We start from the raw sequence: 16,656 nt of genomic DNA, 5'->3' as shown, positions 1-16,656 counted from the left end.
AAAAATCGCAACTAAGGTAACAAATGATCCAACAACATAATGATACCAAGCCTCATTATCAATGGCATATTTTCTAATCTTCAAGCGCATTGCATCCATCTGGATCCTGTGTAGATCGACGACATTGGCAACATGCAACTCCAATTTCATCTTCTCTTCTTCAATTCTTTTCGAATTTTTCTTTCAAATAATTGTTTTCTTTTTCAACTAAATTTAACCTCTCGGCAAGAGGGGTCGGTTGGAATTTCCGGCTCACATACCTCCTAGATAAAAATATCTATGTCAAGTTGGTTGGCATAATTGTCATAAACACTAAATGAAACAAATTGTTATAAAAGATTATATACCACATCTAAATCATAGACCGGAGGAGAGCCGACGAGGGCGGATATCAAAACCATGTCACCATATAATAACAAACAATAATACAAGTAAGAAAATTATACAAGTGACTATCTAAAACATACAAGTAAAAAAATTAAAAAAAGAAAAGAATAAGAGGCTCACCATGGTGGTACTGGCGACGAGATCGGCGCGGGCGATTGACCGCGGTGAGGATGGGGATGGGGACGGGTACAGGGACAGAGGAGAAGAATGGATTGTGTGGCTCGGGCAAGAACGAGGAGAAAGCTTAAGTGTGGCTCGGGCACCTCATATCGTGTTTGTTTTGTGAACTCAAGTGGCATGATGCTCACAGGCATTTCATCGAACACCTCTTGTGCATAGGAAGGGAAAACAAACTAGCACACACCTCCCACCTTCTATGAGGAAAAAGAAAGAGGAGAGGGCGGGCAAGGGCGAGGATATATATAGGAAATTTTTAGTCCCGGTTGGGGTCTAAAACCGAGACTGAAGACAGACCTCTAGTCCCGGTTGGAGACACCAACCGGGACTAAAGGGTATCGCACCTGCCGCAACCCCTTTAGCCCCGGTTGGTCTCTGGAACCGGGACTAAAGGTCCCATTCGAATCGGGACTAATGCCTGCCGAGCCCCGGCGGGCGTCCTAGCCGCTCGAACCGGGACTAATGCTCACATTACTCCCTGTTCGTAACGCGGCCAGGACTATTGCTCCGATCCGACTAGAACCAAAGCCATGTTTTCTACTAGTGGATCCCATTGGCATCAATGACGATGGTATCTGCCTCTGTTGTCATGAACGACGTTGGGGAAATGGTCCCGGGGTTATGGTGGATGTTGCAGGTCAGCTCATGCCGTTTTGACGTGGCAGTGGCTAGTTTTCCATCGCGGCATAGCCGGCTTCCGGACGGCCATGGTGGGTGGGTGGGGGGTTGGGGGTGTTTCAAAAGATCAACACCATGTAAGACATCAGGTAGAACGCACCCAACAACAAACAGCTTCGTTGCAACTTCCCTTTTTTGTTGCTTACTAGTGGTTGCAACAAATGAAGAACATTTTTTTTCTTTTATTAGGTCAAATAAGATATTAGTAAATAACATAAACGAAAGTTGCATTTTTGCACAAAGAAACACTTAGATAAATTAGTGTGTGTGATCGTTAAATATCCTGTACACAAATATTAATTATTTGTCTGATCTAATAAATATCTTGCTAAATGTAGATTGTATGAATGTCCATCTTGAGTGCAAAGTGAATCGAGAATTCTAGTCCGAATCTGAATCGAGCTTAGTAACTTTAGATCCTAATCCTAATGGTCTATGTCTTCTGCCACTTGCAAGCATACAACATGCAGGAGAGCTAGTCTCCTGTTGTGGAGAGTTTGCCGCCAAAATCCTTATTTCAATTTGGTTCAAGCTATATAGTATCATTTCATTTTGTGGTTGTTTGCATATCGATGCATAGGCCAGGAGCTTGAACACTTCTCGAAGTGTATTACCTAGATACTATGAAATAATCAATAAAAGGCTTCCTTTTTCCAAAAAATAAGTTTTTAATATTTCTTCAAATGTTTGATTCCTTATGAACACGTTTTTTCATAATATCTGTGATCCGTTACTTGGTCCATCCATGCATGTACATGTGAAAGAGGTTTCGTCGGAACTTGAGAGGATAACGGTCATGAAAGATGAGTGGAGCGTTGTCGCCACCTAGAATCAGAGTTAGGCAGCAATACAAAGAGAAGGATAAGGTAGACAATGGATGGTAAACTTGCTTTGGTTGTGGTGCAGAAGTTACCGATATGAAGGTTTGGTAACATGAGGGTGTTACACAGCCATAACGTGAGGTACTTATAACTCAGCACTATATTTACTTCTGACTAAAATCAAGTCTGGAATATGGGTACATGTTTTTGTAAGTGGCAAAATAAATAGAAATATTATGCTATTGGCTTGCAATTTCTTTTGGCGGAGTTGTTACTGTAATCGGTAGAGCGTCGCTTCTTCGATGATTGTTGGTGGCATCGTAGAGGATTTATCAACTCACGCTCGAAGTGCTCTTGTTCATCATGGCACTGCAGCGACGATGGAATGGCGAAGGCGAGACGAGGTGAGAGCAGGCTGGGACGGTAGCCGCCATAGACGCTCCACTGCTGGTGCTTGGGTGCCGCGGGCAACTGCATCCAATGATCCCACTCCGAGAAACAACCTGCAGCCTTTTGCTGCTTGTCCCTGGTGGTGTCGTGCATATAGATTTGGTTGCCTAACTTGTAGCATAGCATGCCGTCGCAAGTGTCAAACCAGGCACCACTCGGCTTATCCCTGCCATCTTCGTTCATGTGAAAGGTGTATAGCACCTCCCAGCCATGCAGCCGATCACCTTCACTGTCGTGGGGCGACAGAACCCAGAACGAGAGCTGTCGTCGGCTGGCGACACGCACTGCCACGCACAACTGGCCACGCAGATCGAAGGGATGCACCACCACGGCATCCCCCAAGATGGAGTCCACCGGGAGGCGGTACGTCTCGTGCGTCTCGCTGGCAACGTCGATGACCAGCATCCTGTCAGGCACCCGGTAGTGCTGCGGACGCTGTGTCACCACGTACAGCTTGCCATCAACGAGCGCTGGCGGCGGCGAGTGGAGGCCAAATACAATACCATACCGGAACATGCACGGGTGTCGGCGCCACCCTCTACCGTTAGGGTCGCCCAGAGTGCACACATCCAAATAGTTGGCCCACGTCTCGGGAATAGCAATGGCATCCCGGGAGCAAAGGCGGAAGAGCTTGTACTGACGGGTGGACGGGCTGAACGCCATAGCGTACGTGATGTTGTCTGTGGAGTGGTACATGTCCTCATAATCGTCGCCGGGACCGTGCGGCGCCAGGACCTTGAGCATCGTGCCGGTGATGGGGTTGCACACAAACAAAGGCCAGTCCTTGACACCAGAAGCGAGGAGGAGGAAACCGTTGCAAACGTTGGAGGGGAAGTAGCCAGCGGGTAGGTTGGCAACGCGGGACATGGGCTTTGATGAGGCGGAGTTTAGGATGGTCATCTCGAAGCCAGTGCCCCCGCCACGGATCTCCGAGATGGCCAATGACTCGGCCGCACCACCGGTGTCGGGGAAGATGTGTGCATTGTTGGCGTGGATGTCGAGGAAGGAAGGGTCGGTGAGGATGTCGTGCCATTGTCTGGACACGCTGCGGCCACGGACGACGTCCCTCGTCGGCAGCTTAAAAAGGATCTCACGTAGAATCTCTTCCGTCATAGACTCCATCGTGTCGTCGAGCGAACAGGAGGATCAACTCATAGCGTGGCGTATATATTAGCAGCCTCGCTGCCTGGATCCGTTCCAATCCCAAGTCCAACTGTGAGCCAATCAGCCAATCCGATTTGGACACTGAATCCACTTGAACCGATCGACTTCAAGTCCATGTACATCATCAACATCGTTTTGGCTGGCGGAAAAGATGAATTTACCATTACAATTTGCTGCCACTTTCTTAAAAAAAGATTCTTGGTAATGTTTGCCATATTTGAATTTTCTCACATCTTTTAACTTTTTTTTTTGCGTCGACACATCTTTTAGCTCGAAGTTGTTACATCTATTTACTCTGTTTTATTACAGTATAACTTTACCCACTTTTGGTTGGCTGGGTCCACACCTCTCCACTGAAAAATCGTACTCCATCTCTCTCAGTTTACAAGACGTGCGCGTACACCTAGCTCTTCAATTTGACCAACTTAATAGAACTTGTGTATTACAAAAAACATATCATTTTTCTGTTCAGTCTCTGCTTAAGGAGATGCATCTCTACTACTTAAAAAAATATTTCAATAATAAGTAGCGTTTCTTTTTCTCTTAGGGAGAACTCTTTGCCAATTGGTTTTCCCGTCCCACCATGTTCTTCCATCACTTTTTTTTTCATCCAGCCGGTTTTTTTCCATCACGTCATACTTGACCGCATCTTTCAAATATGCCACTAAATCATATTAATTTATTTACCTTTTACAGAACTACATGAACTGCACCTTAATTAACTTACTTTTTCAAATAACGTGGAATTACGCCATTCGATTCTACACCATATTACACCACACCCTTCTCGTACGCCGCTCAATCATATTAATTTACTTACCATGTATGACCCAATCTACCAAATTATTATTAAGATAAAGAAAATATTTAACCCCGTGGTAACGGCCACAGACTTTTTTTTTGAATCGTTTGAATTGCTTATCACATGTGTCACATGGTGCAACGGACGCGTACCTGTTGATGATATAATTTGGCTGCTAGGTATTTTATGGGCCAAATTAATTTAAATGACTATGGTTAGATTAATGGCTGACACAGATATTTTTCACTTGCTATTTAATTTTAAATGCAGGCTTGGATCATAGTACAATACATATGCTGAAGAGGCAAATCGGGCTAGCAAAGCTATTTACTCCGGACAAATATATGAAGTTTTGCCTCGATTAGGGGCTAGCCAGGAGAAGTATTGGGCATGAGCAAAAGTCATGGACGTTGAAGGTGCAACAACACAAGGGAGAATTATTAATCATAATTATCTGGTGTGATAGCGACATGGCCGGAATATTTTATTATTGATAAGGCAAGGAGCGCATATGGCCACGAGAGGTCGCCATGCAGGTTAGATGGCTGATTCAACATGTCAAGTACTATACATGGTAGCCCAAAGGATGACCTGATTAGATTCTAATCGGTTTAGATTTTGCAATTCTATTCGTATACGCCAAGTACTGCCTTGTATACGTCGAAGTCCAGCGTGCCTTATATATAAGGTCACGGCCGATTGGAAAAGCCCCCCAACAATCGATCTATCAATACAAACTACTTTTTCACGTACGTCTTTTATCTTTGTCGTTCTTCTCGGCCAAGCTCTAGCAACCCTAGGGTTTGGTCAATCTTTACCGCTTTGCGCTGAAAAGCGGCCGGTGCTTCTCCACGAAAGCGAGATATCTTTGTTGCTTTGCCTGGAAAGCAATCGTTCGTCGTCACGAAAGCACGACAAATATCCTGGTATTGCGCGGCGATTTCGCGTGCCAACAATACCTATAGTACACTCAAAAGTCTAAACAAGAGTAGAAAGGTCGTTTTACAGAAATAGTAATTAAATATTTGCATGTGACGTAGGGGGTCCTATATGAAAACGACACTACAATCCATAATGAGAGAAAATCTCTATTACCGTATGCTTTAAACAGTTAGACGATATCATCAGCCCAGTTGATGGAGGAGGACCAGGTGGGAGTCCACACAAGCCCCCCAAAAGACCAAGTATTGGTATACATGTATACGATAGCTGGCTTGATCCGATGATTCCTATTTGATGCATGTTGCATCAAATTGATGTCACTTTGTAAGTTAGATGCCACCTAGTTGGCAAGAAGCTCTATTCCTTCCATCTGTCCTCCACCATGGCGAGGCTGCCGCCCGCGGAGCTCACGCTCATCAACAATGACCCGGCAATCGGGGTCGCCACGCTGGAGCTGGACGGCCGCACGCTCCGCTGAAGTGAGCCTCTTCGCGGCAGAGAGACGACGGTTGCATCGGGGGTGTGCTAACCCTAATCGCCAGCGGTTTACTGGTATGTTTTCAGGCATAAAACTAGGTGGGGTGGAGGAAAAGGAAAACCAGATGCGGAGAGCGTAACAGGGGGAGTGGGACGACAAAGCTAAACACTAATGGAAAACACGGAATGCTACTTATTTACTAGATATAAAAAACGAGAGATGTTTAGCCACTCCACATGGATGAAGAGAGGCAGTAGCAACATACTTACGTACGTTCTTTTACGTGAACATAATTAGTGGGGGAGTATTGCCGCGGAGCTGCTATATAGCGCTCGCTGCGAGCACTACGCTCGGGTCGCTCCAAGGCGCCCATGTCCAGGCGTCCCGCTTTCTAGTCGCACGCGGGGTGGGCCGGCCCCATTACCTCCGGCCGCTAACTTGTCCCACAAAAAGATAAAATTTTGCCTTTTGAACAACTCAATCTATTTTCTATCTTTCCCGTCATCTTCTGCCACTCTTTTTAATCCTCATCTTGTCTATCAGAATCTACAAGTGCTTCAGATGTAAAAAAAAAAATCTAGTCTTACATGCCAAAATCTCTTCACAACTACTAATTATGTTCAGTGCACCAATCTCTAGCAATGGCAAGGAAGAAGTAAATTTTACTTCAATGGAATTCCATGGTAAGCCCAGATATCAGTAAAGATAGTCACAATAGGAATTTGGTGTTTCTTCCGGGGCCAATGAGTGGGATATTACCATCTGAAGTGGTACTTAATTGGATAATCGCATTCATTGATCTCTCTAGTGCATCGTACCATACAGAATGATCATCGTGGTGTGGTGGAGTAAGTCAGAAGTGATATATATAGGCACCATGATCTTGGAGATCAGATCTCAGGTGTACCTGTAATTTTGCATTTGTTTAGCAGTACTATGGATGGCCGACCCAGAGGGAGCTCCAGCAGAGCTGATTCCTGGAGAACTTGGACAAGGAATTCCGTGATTTTGTACAGAAAACAGAAGAAGGAAAGGTTCCTTTTATATAGTATGTTGAATGACCAAACAGTTCCAGGGCGTGGCTTGCAGTGAACTCCATTCCATGACTCTCGTACGTACGTGTACGTGATCCGAGTTGCTTGTGGAATTTCAGCCGCTACAGTCACCACATAACTACGCAGCAAGCCGACGCAGACTGACCTAATTATCAGTCTTCAAGGCCGCGGCTTCACCGACCCCACTAACTTCCTGTCGTCATGGCGAGGTGTGGAGTGCTGCCAGTGGACCAGCGTCGTTTGCAGCAACCGGACCGGCCATGTCATCATGCTCAAGATCAACATCGGATGGCCGTTCGAGTCATCACGCTCCTCCTTGCTCACCTTACGACATCTAAAGCAGCTGGACCTCTCAGGCAACAACTTCGGCGGCCAACCCATCCGGAGCTCATAGGGGCCGTCGGGCGTGGGCGTCTCACGCATCTCGACCTCTCCGGCTCCAATTTTGGTGGCCGGATTCCTCCCCACCTCGGCAACCTTTCGAACCTGGTCAGCCTTCAGCTCAATGGTATGGCAGATGGCTCCTACTCGCCAGGTCTCGCATGGGTGACGCACCTGCGGAAGCTTCAGGTCCTCGGCATGTCTGGCGTGGACCTCAGCGCTGCCATCAACTGGCTTCATTCTATCAACATGCCCCCCTCTTTGACAGACCTTGATTTAAGTTATTGTGGGCTTCAGAATTCTATGTATCCCCCGGCGCATTCCAATCTCACAAAGCTGCAGACCCTCAGCCTTGTTTCAAACACCTTCAACACATCTCTTGGAGCCAAAAATTTGCTTTGGGATCTGCCCAGCCTCCAAAATCTCTTCCTAACTGGTAGCAGAATCAATGGGCCAATCCCCGACACGGTGGGCAACTTGACCTCCATTCAGAAACTATATCTTGGTTCGAACAGATTCACTGGCATGGTGCCGTTGACCTTCAAAAACTACAGAAACTACAAGAGCTCATATTAGACACCAACTTCATCACCATGGACGTGGCAGAGCTACTCCATCAGTTAGGGCACTTTAGCAACCTGGTCACGGTCGACCTCGACATCAACGAGCTGTTTGGAGAGGTACCCGTTAGTATACGTGAACTTATAAATTTGAAAGAATTATCGCTGGCCCACAACAACCTACATGGTACAATCACCGAGGACCTTTTCACATATATAAATTTTTTGTAAATATTTATTAATATAATTGAAAATACCGTAGAACGATTGTTCTACGGTCCAGGTTTCAAAAAAACCTTTTCACATATCTGGTCACCTTACAAACCCTATATATCTCTGGTAATTCCTTAACTGTGAAGGTCGATAGTACATGGAAAGCTCCATTCAACTTATCCTACACGGGCTTTAGATCTTGTATACTAGGGCCCAAGTTTCCATCTTGGCTTAACCAACCAATGATCACTTATCTTGATGTTTCGAACACAAGCATACATGATAGCATACCTCTCTGGATTGTTAATCCCTCCTTTGAATATTTGGATTTGTCAAGAAATCGCTTGTTGACATGCTTCCTAACCTATTATCTTCCTTGCAAATACTGGATGTCAGTTCTAACGAGATTGTTGGCCCAATTCCAAAACTTCCAAATAGTCTGTTATACTTGGACCTCTCCGGAAACAATCTGTCAGGCGCACTGCCATCAGTTATAGGATCACCAATGCTAGAAGTACTCCTTCTCTTCAATAATTCCTTTTCAGGAACTATTCCATGCTCCATGCTTCAGTTGCAACAGTTGAAATTTCTAGACCTATCAAAAAACCTACTAGATGGGCGATTGCCCAGTTGCTCTCGAGGATTCGATACCTCAACTATTACCTTGCTTAAATTGAACAACAACCATATTTTAGGAGCATTCCTGTTGTTTCTTCAGAAATGCAGAGAGCTAAAACTTTTGGATCAGGCATACAACAAATTCTCTGGGAGCTTACCAACATGGATTGAGTCAAAGTTACCACAATTGGCACTTTTAAATTTGCGCTCAAACGTGTTCTCTAGCGGCATCCCTGGTCAACTAACTAGGATGGAGGGGCTTCAATTTTTAGACATTGCATGCAGCAACATCTCAGGGAACATACCACGATCACTTGGGAATCTCAAAGCTATGACTTTTACTTGCAATAATAGTGGTGGCCTTTCTGACCTTGTTAATTATGGTGTAGTTCGTAAGGCCATGTCCGTTGATGCTTATACCGTAGAGGTGGAGATAAAAGGTCAAGTGCTTGAATATACCAAAGGGATAGCATACATGCTAAACCTTGATTTTTTTTTCAGCAACAGTTTGACTAGGCAGATTCCTAAGGAAATTGGCATACTCATTGCTTTAAAGAACTTGAACTTCTCCTGGAATAGTCTGACTGACATAATACCCCAAAGCACGACGCACATGAAGCGGTGGCCGACGTCCTTGAGCTGCACGGCCGGCCATGCGTCGTCGTGCACGAGCAGAGTCCCCTCCACCGCCTCCGTTTCTGGGTCCGGCCACCTGCGCCTCTCAGCTGGGAGCTGCGCTACAGCTTTCAAACGGGCGTCACTAACAACTGCGCCATTGTAGAACTGCAGCACATAACCGATGTCCTCCTTTGCCGCCACCATCACCACCCGAGGGCCGCCTGGCTCAACGGTGACGACGGCATGCTGTGCTACCAGTATGGTGACCGCGTGTACAAGTACGACACCATGGAGCGACGTGGACGACAACCAGGCTACAACAAGGTGTGGGACCATCATCACCGGTTGCCGATTTCGGACGGCTGCCAATGGACCATCTTCAGTGGCTACCACCCTAACCTACTCTCGCCTCACAGTCTAACTGGTACCCCGCAACAAGCAGAAGAACGGTTGGAGCACCAAGTGCTACGTGTTCCCCGAAGCCACAAGTCGCCCAAAAGATGGAACCGCTCGCCATGCCCGTCAATGTGCGACTGTGATGATGAGTGTGCTGCCAAGTTGCAGGAAGTCTTCATAGTAGAATGAAAACATTTACCCTCAAAAAGAAAAGAATGAAAAACATTTGACAAGTGACACTCATACAACACCTATTTGGACTGCCAATTCAAATTTGACCTGTGAGTTGAGAAACAAAAAATCACTAATCCTCTGTAAATTTGCCTTCTTTGTTTATGGAGCTGTGAACCGAATTGGGATGTGAATTTTATTGCATGTAAAATATCACGATGTCATTAATTGTATTTAATTGTTTCGAAGACTATTAATTACTTTTATTGCATGTAAACTTATTTTTCAGGGGTTTACTGAGTTGCTTGGGAAATGAATGAAATTTGTATTCATGTGTATAGAACTATAAAAGATAGCAACATTTCAACGTATGGACAATGCAACGACACCAACGTATCATGCCATGCACGATTCAGCAAATTATTTCTCAACATGTATCTGAACTATTTGACGTTGAGTAAGACGCAAGTTTTCCTTTTCCAGTACAAGCTGAAGCGTTTCCAACATAGTACATTACAATGCACATGGGAACATTGTACATTGAGTGCTCCAAATACCCTTTTGGTAAATTATATCCTGAGATTTTGGGAAGTGCACCATAAGAAAGCTCCGAACAGCAAAAAACAAACTGTGTCATAATCAAAGAATTGCAGCAATTACCGACTCCTCAAACTGAAGGAGTTACTTTATTCTCCAACCGAGAAAAGTTAGCACTGATGTGATCTTTTTCCGTTTGTTACTAGCAAAATGTTTGTTAGCTCCACTTGTACAGCAAGTAGTATGTTGATTCTTTGTTTATCTCTTTTTGCAGGACGATTTTGATCTCTGCAAAGTCTATAAGAAAAGCGGTTCAGGACCCAAGATTGGGGAAAAGTACGGCGCTCCATTTGAGGAAGAGGAAGAGGAAATGAATGATGCTAATGGGGACGCTTACTGTTTATCCCATTCTTGCGCACCTGGGCCAAGCCATGGTGGTGTGTTGAACTCTGCGGGTCAGTCCGTTAGTGATGGCGGCAGGGTTTGCTTGAGCCTTTTGTCGGCATATAACGACAATAGCTCCTCAAGTGGTATCTGTCCTGGCAGGGCTTCTTGTCTGGAAGTTAACTGGGACAGGATACATATGCAGCAGCTAGCTGATATTGTGGGTTGTCTCTCGACGAATCCTGTAGGTCAAGATGGTCCATCGGTAATTTTTCTTTTTGTGTCTTGCTGTCTGCTGGATACTCATTGTGTCAACTTGATCTTATATATTTAATTTGACTTCTTCTTTGGTTTGGATGCAGTCTGATTCGACCACTTACCATGACAAGGAAGCACTGTTTGATGATAGTGAAGCTATATTTGACATAACGGACCAAGTTGTGGCTTCTTCACTGGTTAGCCTCTGCAAGCAGTGTGACTCGTGCGGCGTGCGGCTGGTTGACCCTTGGCTGGAACTGGTGGCGGGCGAACTGTACCTGGTGCTGCATCCAGGAGTTGGTGTTGTTGAACGGCGCATGCCAAGAGGGCCCTCCACTAGATTTAGGAAACATCCATAGTAGCAGCACGGCTAGTGGCATGGTATTTGGAGCAGGTTCTCGGTCTCAGGGGCGCCGTCTAGCGTGATCTCAGGGGTAGGCTCGGCTGTCACTTGAGGCTCTCATTCGTGGTTGTGCATTAGTCATCTGTTAAGTAGGTAAAGTGGGAGTCTGACGAGGTGTACTAATCTAGTTAGTAGGTAGGTTTTTTGGTTGGCGTGAGACGCCGAAGGATCCACAACCGTTTTTCGTTGTGATGAGGAGGCTGATAGATATGGAAGGAATGAGGAGGAGAAGATGTGAATATTGCGAGTGGGGGGTCCCTTCTTTTGAGTTTGGTCGTGACTGGATGGAGAGGAGTAGGTTGGTTGTTGAATGGAGATGTGACTATAGGTGGTAGGCTGGTAGGGTTAGAAGAATGATGATCTAATAAATCATCAGTTTTTGACAAGACTGGACTAATTGTAACAGCAGCACCCCAAGTGATTTATCAGTTTTTGACAATGTTGTGGCAGAAATGACGTATTCCTTGGGGATCTTCCTTCTTTCCCGACTCTAATTGCAACACTAACGGGCTCACTGCACCAGTGAGTAGATTCTCTAAAACGGTATTCTATAAAAAAAGACTCTAGAATGGCAGTCTCTATAATGGTTTTGAATGCACTCCAAAATATTTTGAGGCTCTCAAACATGTGTGCCAGCTTCAGCACTAGCGCGTGCTGCTACAATACCAGCAAACTGAAGCTTTTGTTCATGTGTCTTCTTTTGAGCCATCGAGGTGTCTTCCCATCGTGGTTTGGGTTAGTTTACCAGAGTTGGGGTTGAGTGTAGGCTCTACAACATAAGAGCTTAAACCAACCATGAATGATATAGATACGGAAGAAAGGGGAAGTGGCCCCGAAAGCATACAAGGTTTTGAGGCTAGAAGCATGTGCCGTTGGGCAGGGATGCGCACGTGTTACATAGAGCAATCAGATTACATACATTTGGTTCATTAACTTCAGCTTTATCCACACCTTAGCTATACATAGATAGGTATCAGTCTCAAGTAACTAACTAACTAACTAACACCACAACAACAACAAACACACACCCCTTGTAGAGTATTCGGTTTATACACAACCGAATACAAGTACAATTCCAATAATAGTAACTATCACATATGATCATGCTAAGTTACAAACCAAAGAAGAGCATTACACACAGCAATGATTACTGAAGATATTCTTATATCACTAGTACCAACAGATGTTCCAGCATTTGAGATCTCATCCTTGACGGATTTTTCTTGCCAATGAAGCCCACCCTACAGCTACTTGCACGTAAGCTCGATCATACACGTGGTCTGTAAATAAGAACCAACCAACCCTCCATTTCCTCTTCAATAAGAAGCCACAAAAGACAACCCAGAGACCTACTACAAATCCTATGCACATGCTGAGGTATAACAAAACTACATCACTCATTCCTTCGTCATGCTCTTGAGGAGCATACGGAAGTATGTCAGTTCGTGAGCAATTCCTTGGGAGAGGTGGACCACATAAACTAGGGTTGCCAATGTAGATGGACGCTTGGTCATCTAGTGTTCTTAATTGGTTCCCATATGGTATAGTTCCTGTCAGATCATTATATGACAGGTTCAATCGACTTAGTGATGTTAGAGCTGATAAACTTGTAGGGATTTCACCGGAGAGCTCATTATGTGAGAGGTCAAATGATTCCAGTGCCCGTAGCTCACCGATACTTTGGGGTATTATGTCAGTCAGGCTATTCCAAGAGAAGTTTAAGTTCTTTAATGCAATGAGCCTGCCAATTTCTTGAGGAATCTGTCCTGTCAAACTGTTGCAAGAAAAATCTATGTTCACCATGTATGCGATCCCTTTGGTATAATCAAGTTTTTGACCTTTTACGTTGACAAAGAAACTATCAAGATGAGCATAAATGGAATCCACTAAGCCAAATCCATAATCAACAAGGTCGAAAAGGCCACCACTATAATTGAAAGTAGAGGTCATAGCTACGAGATTCCCAAGTGACCGCGGTATGTTCCCTGAGAAGTTGTTGCATGCAATGTCTAAATATTGAAGCTCCTTCATCCTGGTTAGTTGATCAGGGATGCCACCAGAGAACACATTTGCGCGCAGACTCAAAAGTGCCAGTTGTGGTAACTTTGACTCAATCCATGTTGGTAAGCTTCCAGAAAATTTATTGTATGCCAGATTCAGAAATTTTAGGTATCTGCATTTCTGAAGAAACAATGGGAATGCTCCTGAAAGATTGTTACTGTTCAAATTAAGCAAGTTAATATTTGAGTTTTTGAACCCGCGAGGGCAATTGGGCAATATCCCGTTTAGCAGGTTTTTTGATAGGTCTAGAAATACCAATCGTTGTGACTGAAGCACGGAGCAGGGAATACTTCCAGAAAATGAATTGTTGAAGAGAAGGAGTACTTCTAGCATTGGTGCTCCTATATCTGATGGCAGTGTGCCTGATAGACTGTTTCCAGAGAGGTCCAAGAAGACTAGGTTGTTTGGAAGTGTTGGAATCGGCCAACGATCTGGTTAGAACTGACATCCAGTATTCTCAAGGGAGATGATAGGGAAAATGTAGGAAGCATGCCAGCAAGCCGATTTCTTGACAAATTCAAATATTGAGCAGAGGAATTAGCAATCCAAACAGGTATGTTATCGTGTATGCTTGTGTTTGAAACATCAAGATCAATCATATGTGGTTGGTTAAGCCAAGATGGAAACTGGGGCCCTAGTATGCAAGATCTAAAGTCTGCTTGGACTAAGCTGAATGGAGCTTTCCATGTACTGTCAACCTTCACAGTTAAGGAATTATCAGAGATATAAAGGAATTGTAAGTTGGTCAGATTTGTGAAATGGTCCTCGGTGATTGTACCATGTAGGTTGTTGGAGGTTAGCGATATATCGCTCAAATTTATGAGTTCCCGTATACCAACTGGTATCTCTCCAGAAAGCTTGTTGTTGTCGAGTGCAATAATGGTCAAGTTGCTAAAGTGCCCTAGCTGATCTGGTAAGCTCCCTGTCAAATGGTTTTCCTCCAAAAACAGCACATACAATTCATTTGATGGCAACCGATGCAGTAGCTCTGCCACATCCATGTTGATGAAGTTGTAGTGCAATAGGAGGTTTTGTAGTTTCTTCTGTTTCTTGATGGTTGATGGCACTATGCCAGTGAACATGTTGAAACCAAGATCCAGTGTTTGAATGGAGGTCAAGTTCCCCACCGCGTCAGGGATTGGACCATGGATTCCGCAGCTAGATAGGGAGAGCCCTTGGAGGCTAGGCAGATTCCAAACCCAATTTTTGGCTCCAAGAGATGTGTTGAAGGGATTTAAATCAAGGGTGAGGCTCTCTAGCGATGTGAGATTGGAATGCACCGGGGGAGGCACAATGTTCTGAAGCCCACAAGAAGTTAAATCGAGGTCTATCAAATAGGGGAGCATGTTGATAGCATGAAACCAGTCGGCAACAGCGCTGAGGTCCACATAAGTTATCCAGAGGACCTGCAGCTTCCTGAGGCGCGACACCCATGCGAGATCAGGAGAGTAAGAGCCATGTGCCATATATTTGAGCCGAAGGCTGACTAAGTTTGAGAGGTTGCCGAGGTGGGGAGGAATCCGACCACTGAAATTGGAGTATGAGAGGTCCAGATGCGTCAGGCGCCCGAGAGTGCCGATGAGCTCCGGGATGGGTTGGCCGCCGAAGTCATTGCCTGAGAGGTCCAGCTGCTTCATATGTCGTAAAGTGAGCAAGGAGGAGCGTATCTCACCTCCAAGCTTGTCCATGCTTTCGCTGCTGATTTGGAGCGCGACGACGTGGCCGGTCCGGTTGCTGCAGACGACACCCGTCCACCGGCAGCACTCCACACCTCGCCACGACGACATGAGGTTGCCGGGGTCGGTGAGGCCGGCCTTGAAGTCGAGAAGTGCGTCCCTCTCGCGGGGGATGCAAAGGGTGCCTGCTGTTGTTGGTGGGAGCGCCGATGAACTCCGGTGGAAGAGGAGGAAGCACATGGCTAGGATCGTCACAAATCGAACCAGCTGCGTCGGGTCGGCCATTTTGTATGTGGCGTGCAGCTTCCCTGTATTGGTGCGTGTGTGCGGCCAATAGCTTTGCTTCGTTCGTCGGGTATTTGTAAGAGTCCGCGATGGAACAGCTAGTTCCTTCATTCCACATATACATGGCCAAGTCAACACGTATATATGGCCTGTGGAATTTTATCATCCTCTAAAGACAATTAACTCATGGTCTACAGTCACTACCGAACCACACAGCAGTGCCACGCAAGTCAAACTAACCTAATGGACGGGGCATTTCCTTTTCACGTAGTACCATGCAAGCTGGTTTGGTTTGAAACAGATCAGCTTGCATTTTATTATTTTTTTGGCGGGGTAAAGGGAGTATGGATTACTTAGAACATCTACTGCCGGGCCCTCAAACCCGTCTTAAACGCCCAACTGGGCTGATCAGTCAGTGCCCGGTCACAAAAAACCGACCCACCCAGGCGCCTCAAACCGTCCTCAGACGCCTGGGCTGTCCGGCGCCCGTAATATCCACCCTAAATATGGGGCAGATATGGGGCAGCCCAGGTGCACCCGGACGCATCTGCCACGTCAGCCCGGCCCACCCACACCACACATATATCCCCTCCGATGAAGCCTAGACCTCAGTCCACTCCACTCTCTCCGGCCTCTCCTCTTCCCAATCTATCCTCTTCTCTTCCCAATCCGTCCTCTCATCTTTCCAATCCGATCCACGGCGGACGACCGGAGTGGCTCTGGCTCCAATGGCGACGAGAGCGACGTCGATGAGGTCGCTCTCCGCGTTGCTTTGCACCGCTACCGTCTAGGTCAGGGCGGCAGCGGCGGAGGCAGTTCACGGAGCGACACGCCGTCCCCCTTCACCCGCCATCGCAGCGCGGGCGACGTTGTCGGGCCGTCCCAATCCAGGTACGCCGCCCAGCCGCCACCCCATCCATTCTACCTCCAGAGAGCGTTCACGGGCACCGTTGGGTGCTTGTGACCTCGCCGGCGCCTCGGCGGTCGAGGACGCCCGAGTCGGAGGCGCATGCCGCATGGCCTGAACGGCAAGGCGCGAGGGAGGCCATGGCGGCAGGCGACGAGCCGGGCACTAGCGCGCACCCATCGACCCCGAGGACGTGCTCATTGCGTCCATCCTCCGGCGCTCCCTGACAACGGT

General features: G+C 46.3%; 1 protein-coding gene and 2 pseudogenes across 1 annotated transcript; 2 read left to right on the top strand and 1 right to left on the bottom strand.

Moving 5' to 3' along the window:
- The first annotated feature begins 5,803 nt into the window (after nt 1–5,803).
- On the top strand, nt 5,804–8,897 carry LOC123146425 (probable inactive leucine-rich repeat receptor kinase XIAO; annotated as a pseudogene).
- Nucleotides 8,898–9,587: 690 nt separating this feature from the next.
- Nucleotides 9,588–11,449, top strand: LOC123146424 (uncharacterized). Its single transcript, XM_044566072.1, has 3 exons — nt 9,588–9,668; nt 10,723–11,097; nt 11,195–11,449. The coding sequence occupies exons 1-3, from the start codon at nt 9,588–9,590 to the stop codon at nt 11,447–11,449; spliced, it is 711 nt and encodes a 236-aa protein (XP_044422007.1).
- A 1,055-nt stretch (nt 11,450–12,504) lies between these two features.
- LOC123140660 (receptor-like protein EIX2) lies at nt 12,505–15,547 on the bottom strand (annotated as a pseudogene).
- Between the last annotated feature and the right edge of the window lie 1,109 nt (nt 15,548–16,656).

This window comes from Triticum aestivum, chromosome 6D (assembly GCF_018294505.1).
Source record: "Triticum aestivum cultivar Chinese Spring chromosome 6D, IWGSC CS RefSeq v2.1, whole genome shotgun sequence".
NCBI lineage: Eukaryota > Viridiplantae > Streptophyta > Magnoliopsida > Poales > Poaceae > Triticum > Triticum aestivum.
The sequence above is the reverse complement of the archived record's forward strand: the minus strand, read 5'-3'. Positions and strand labels throughout refer to the sequence as shown.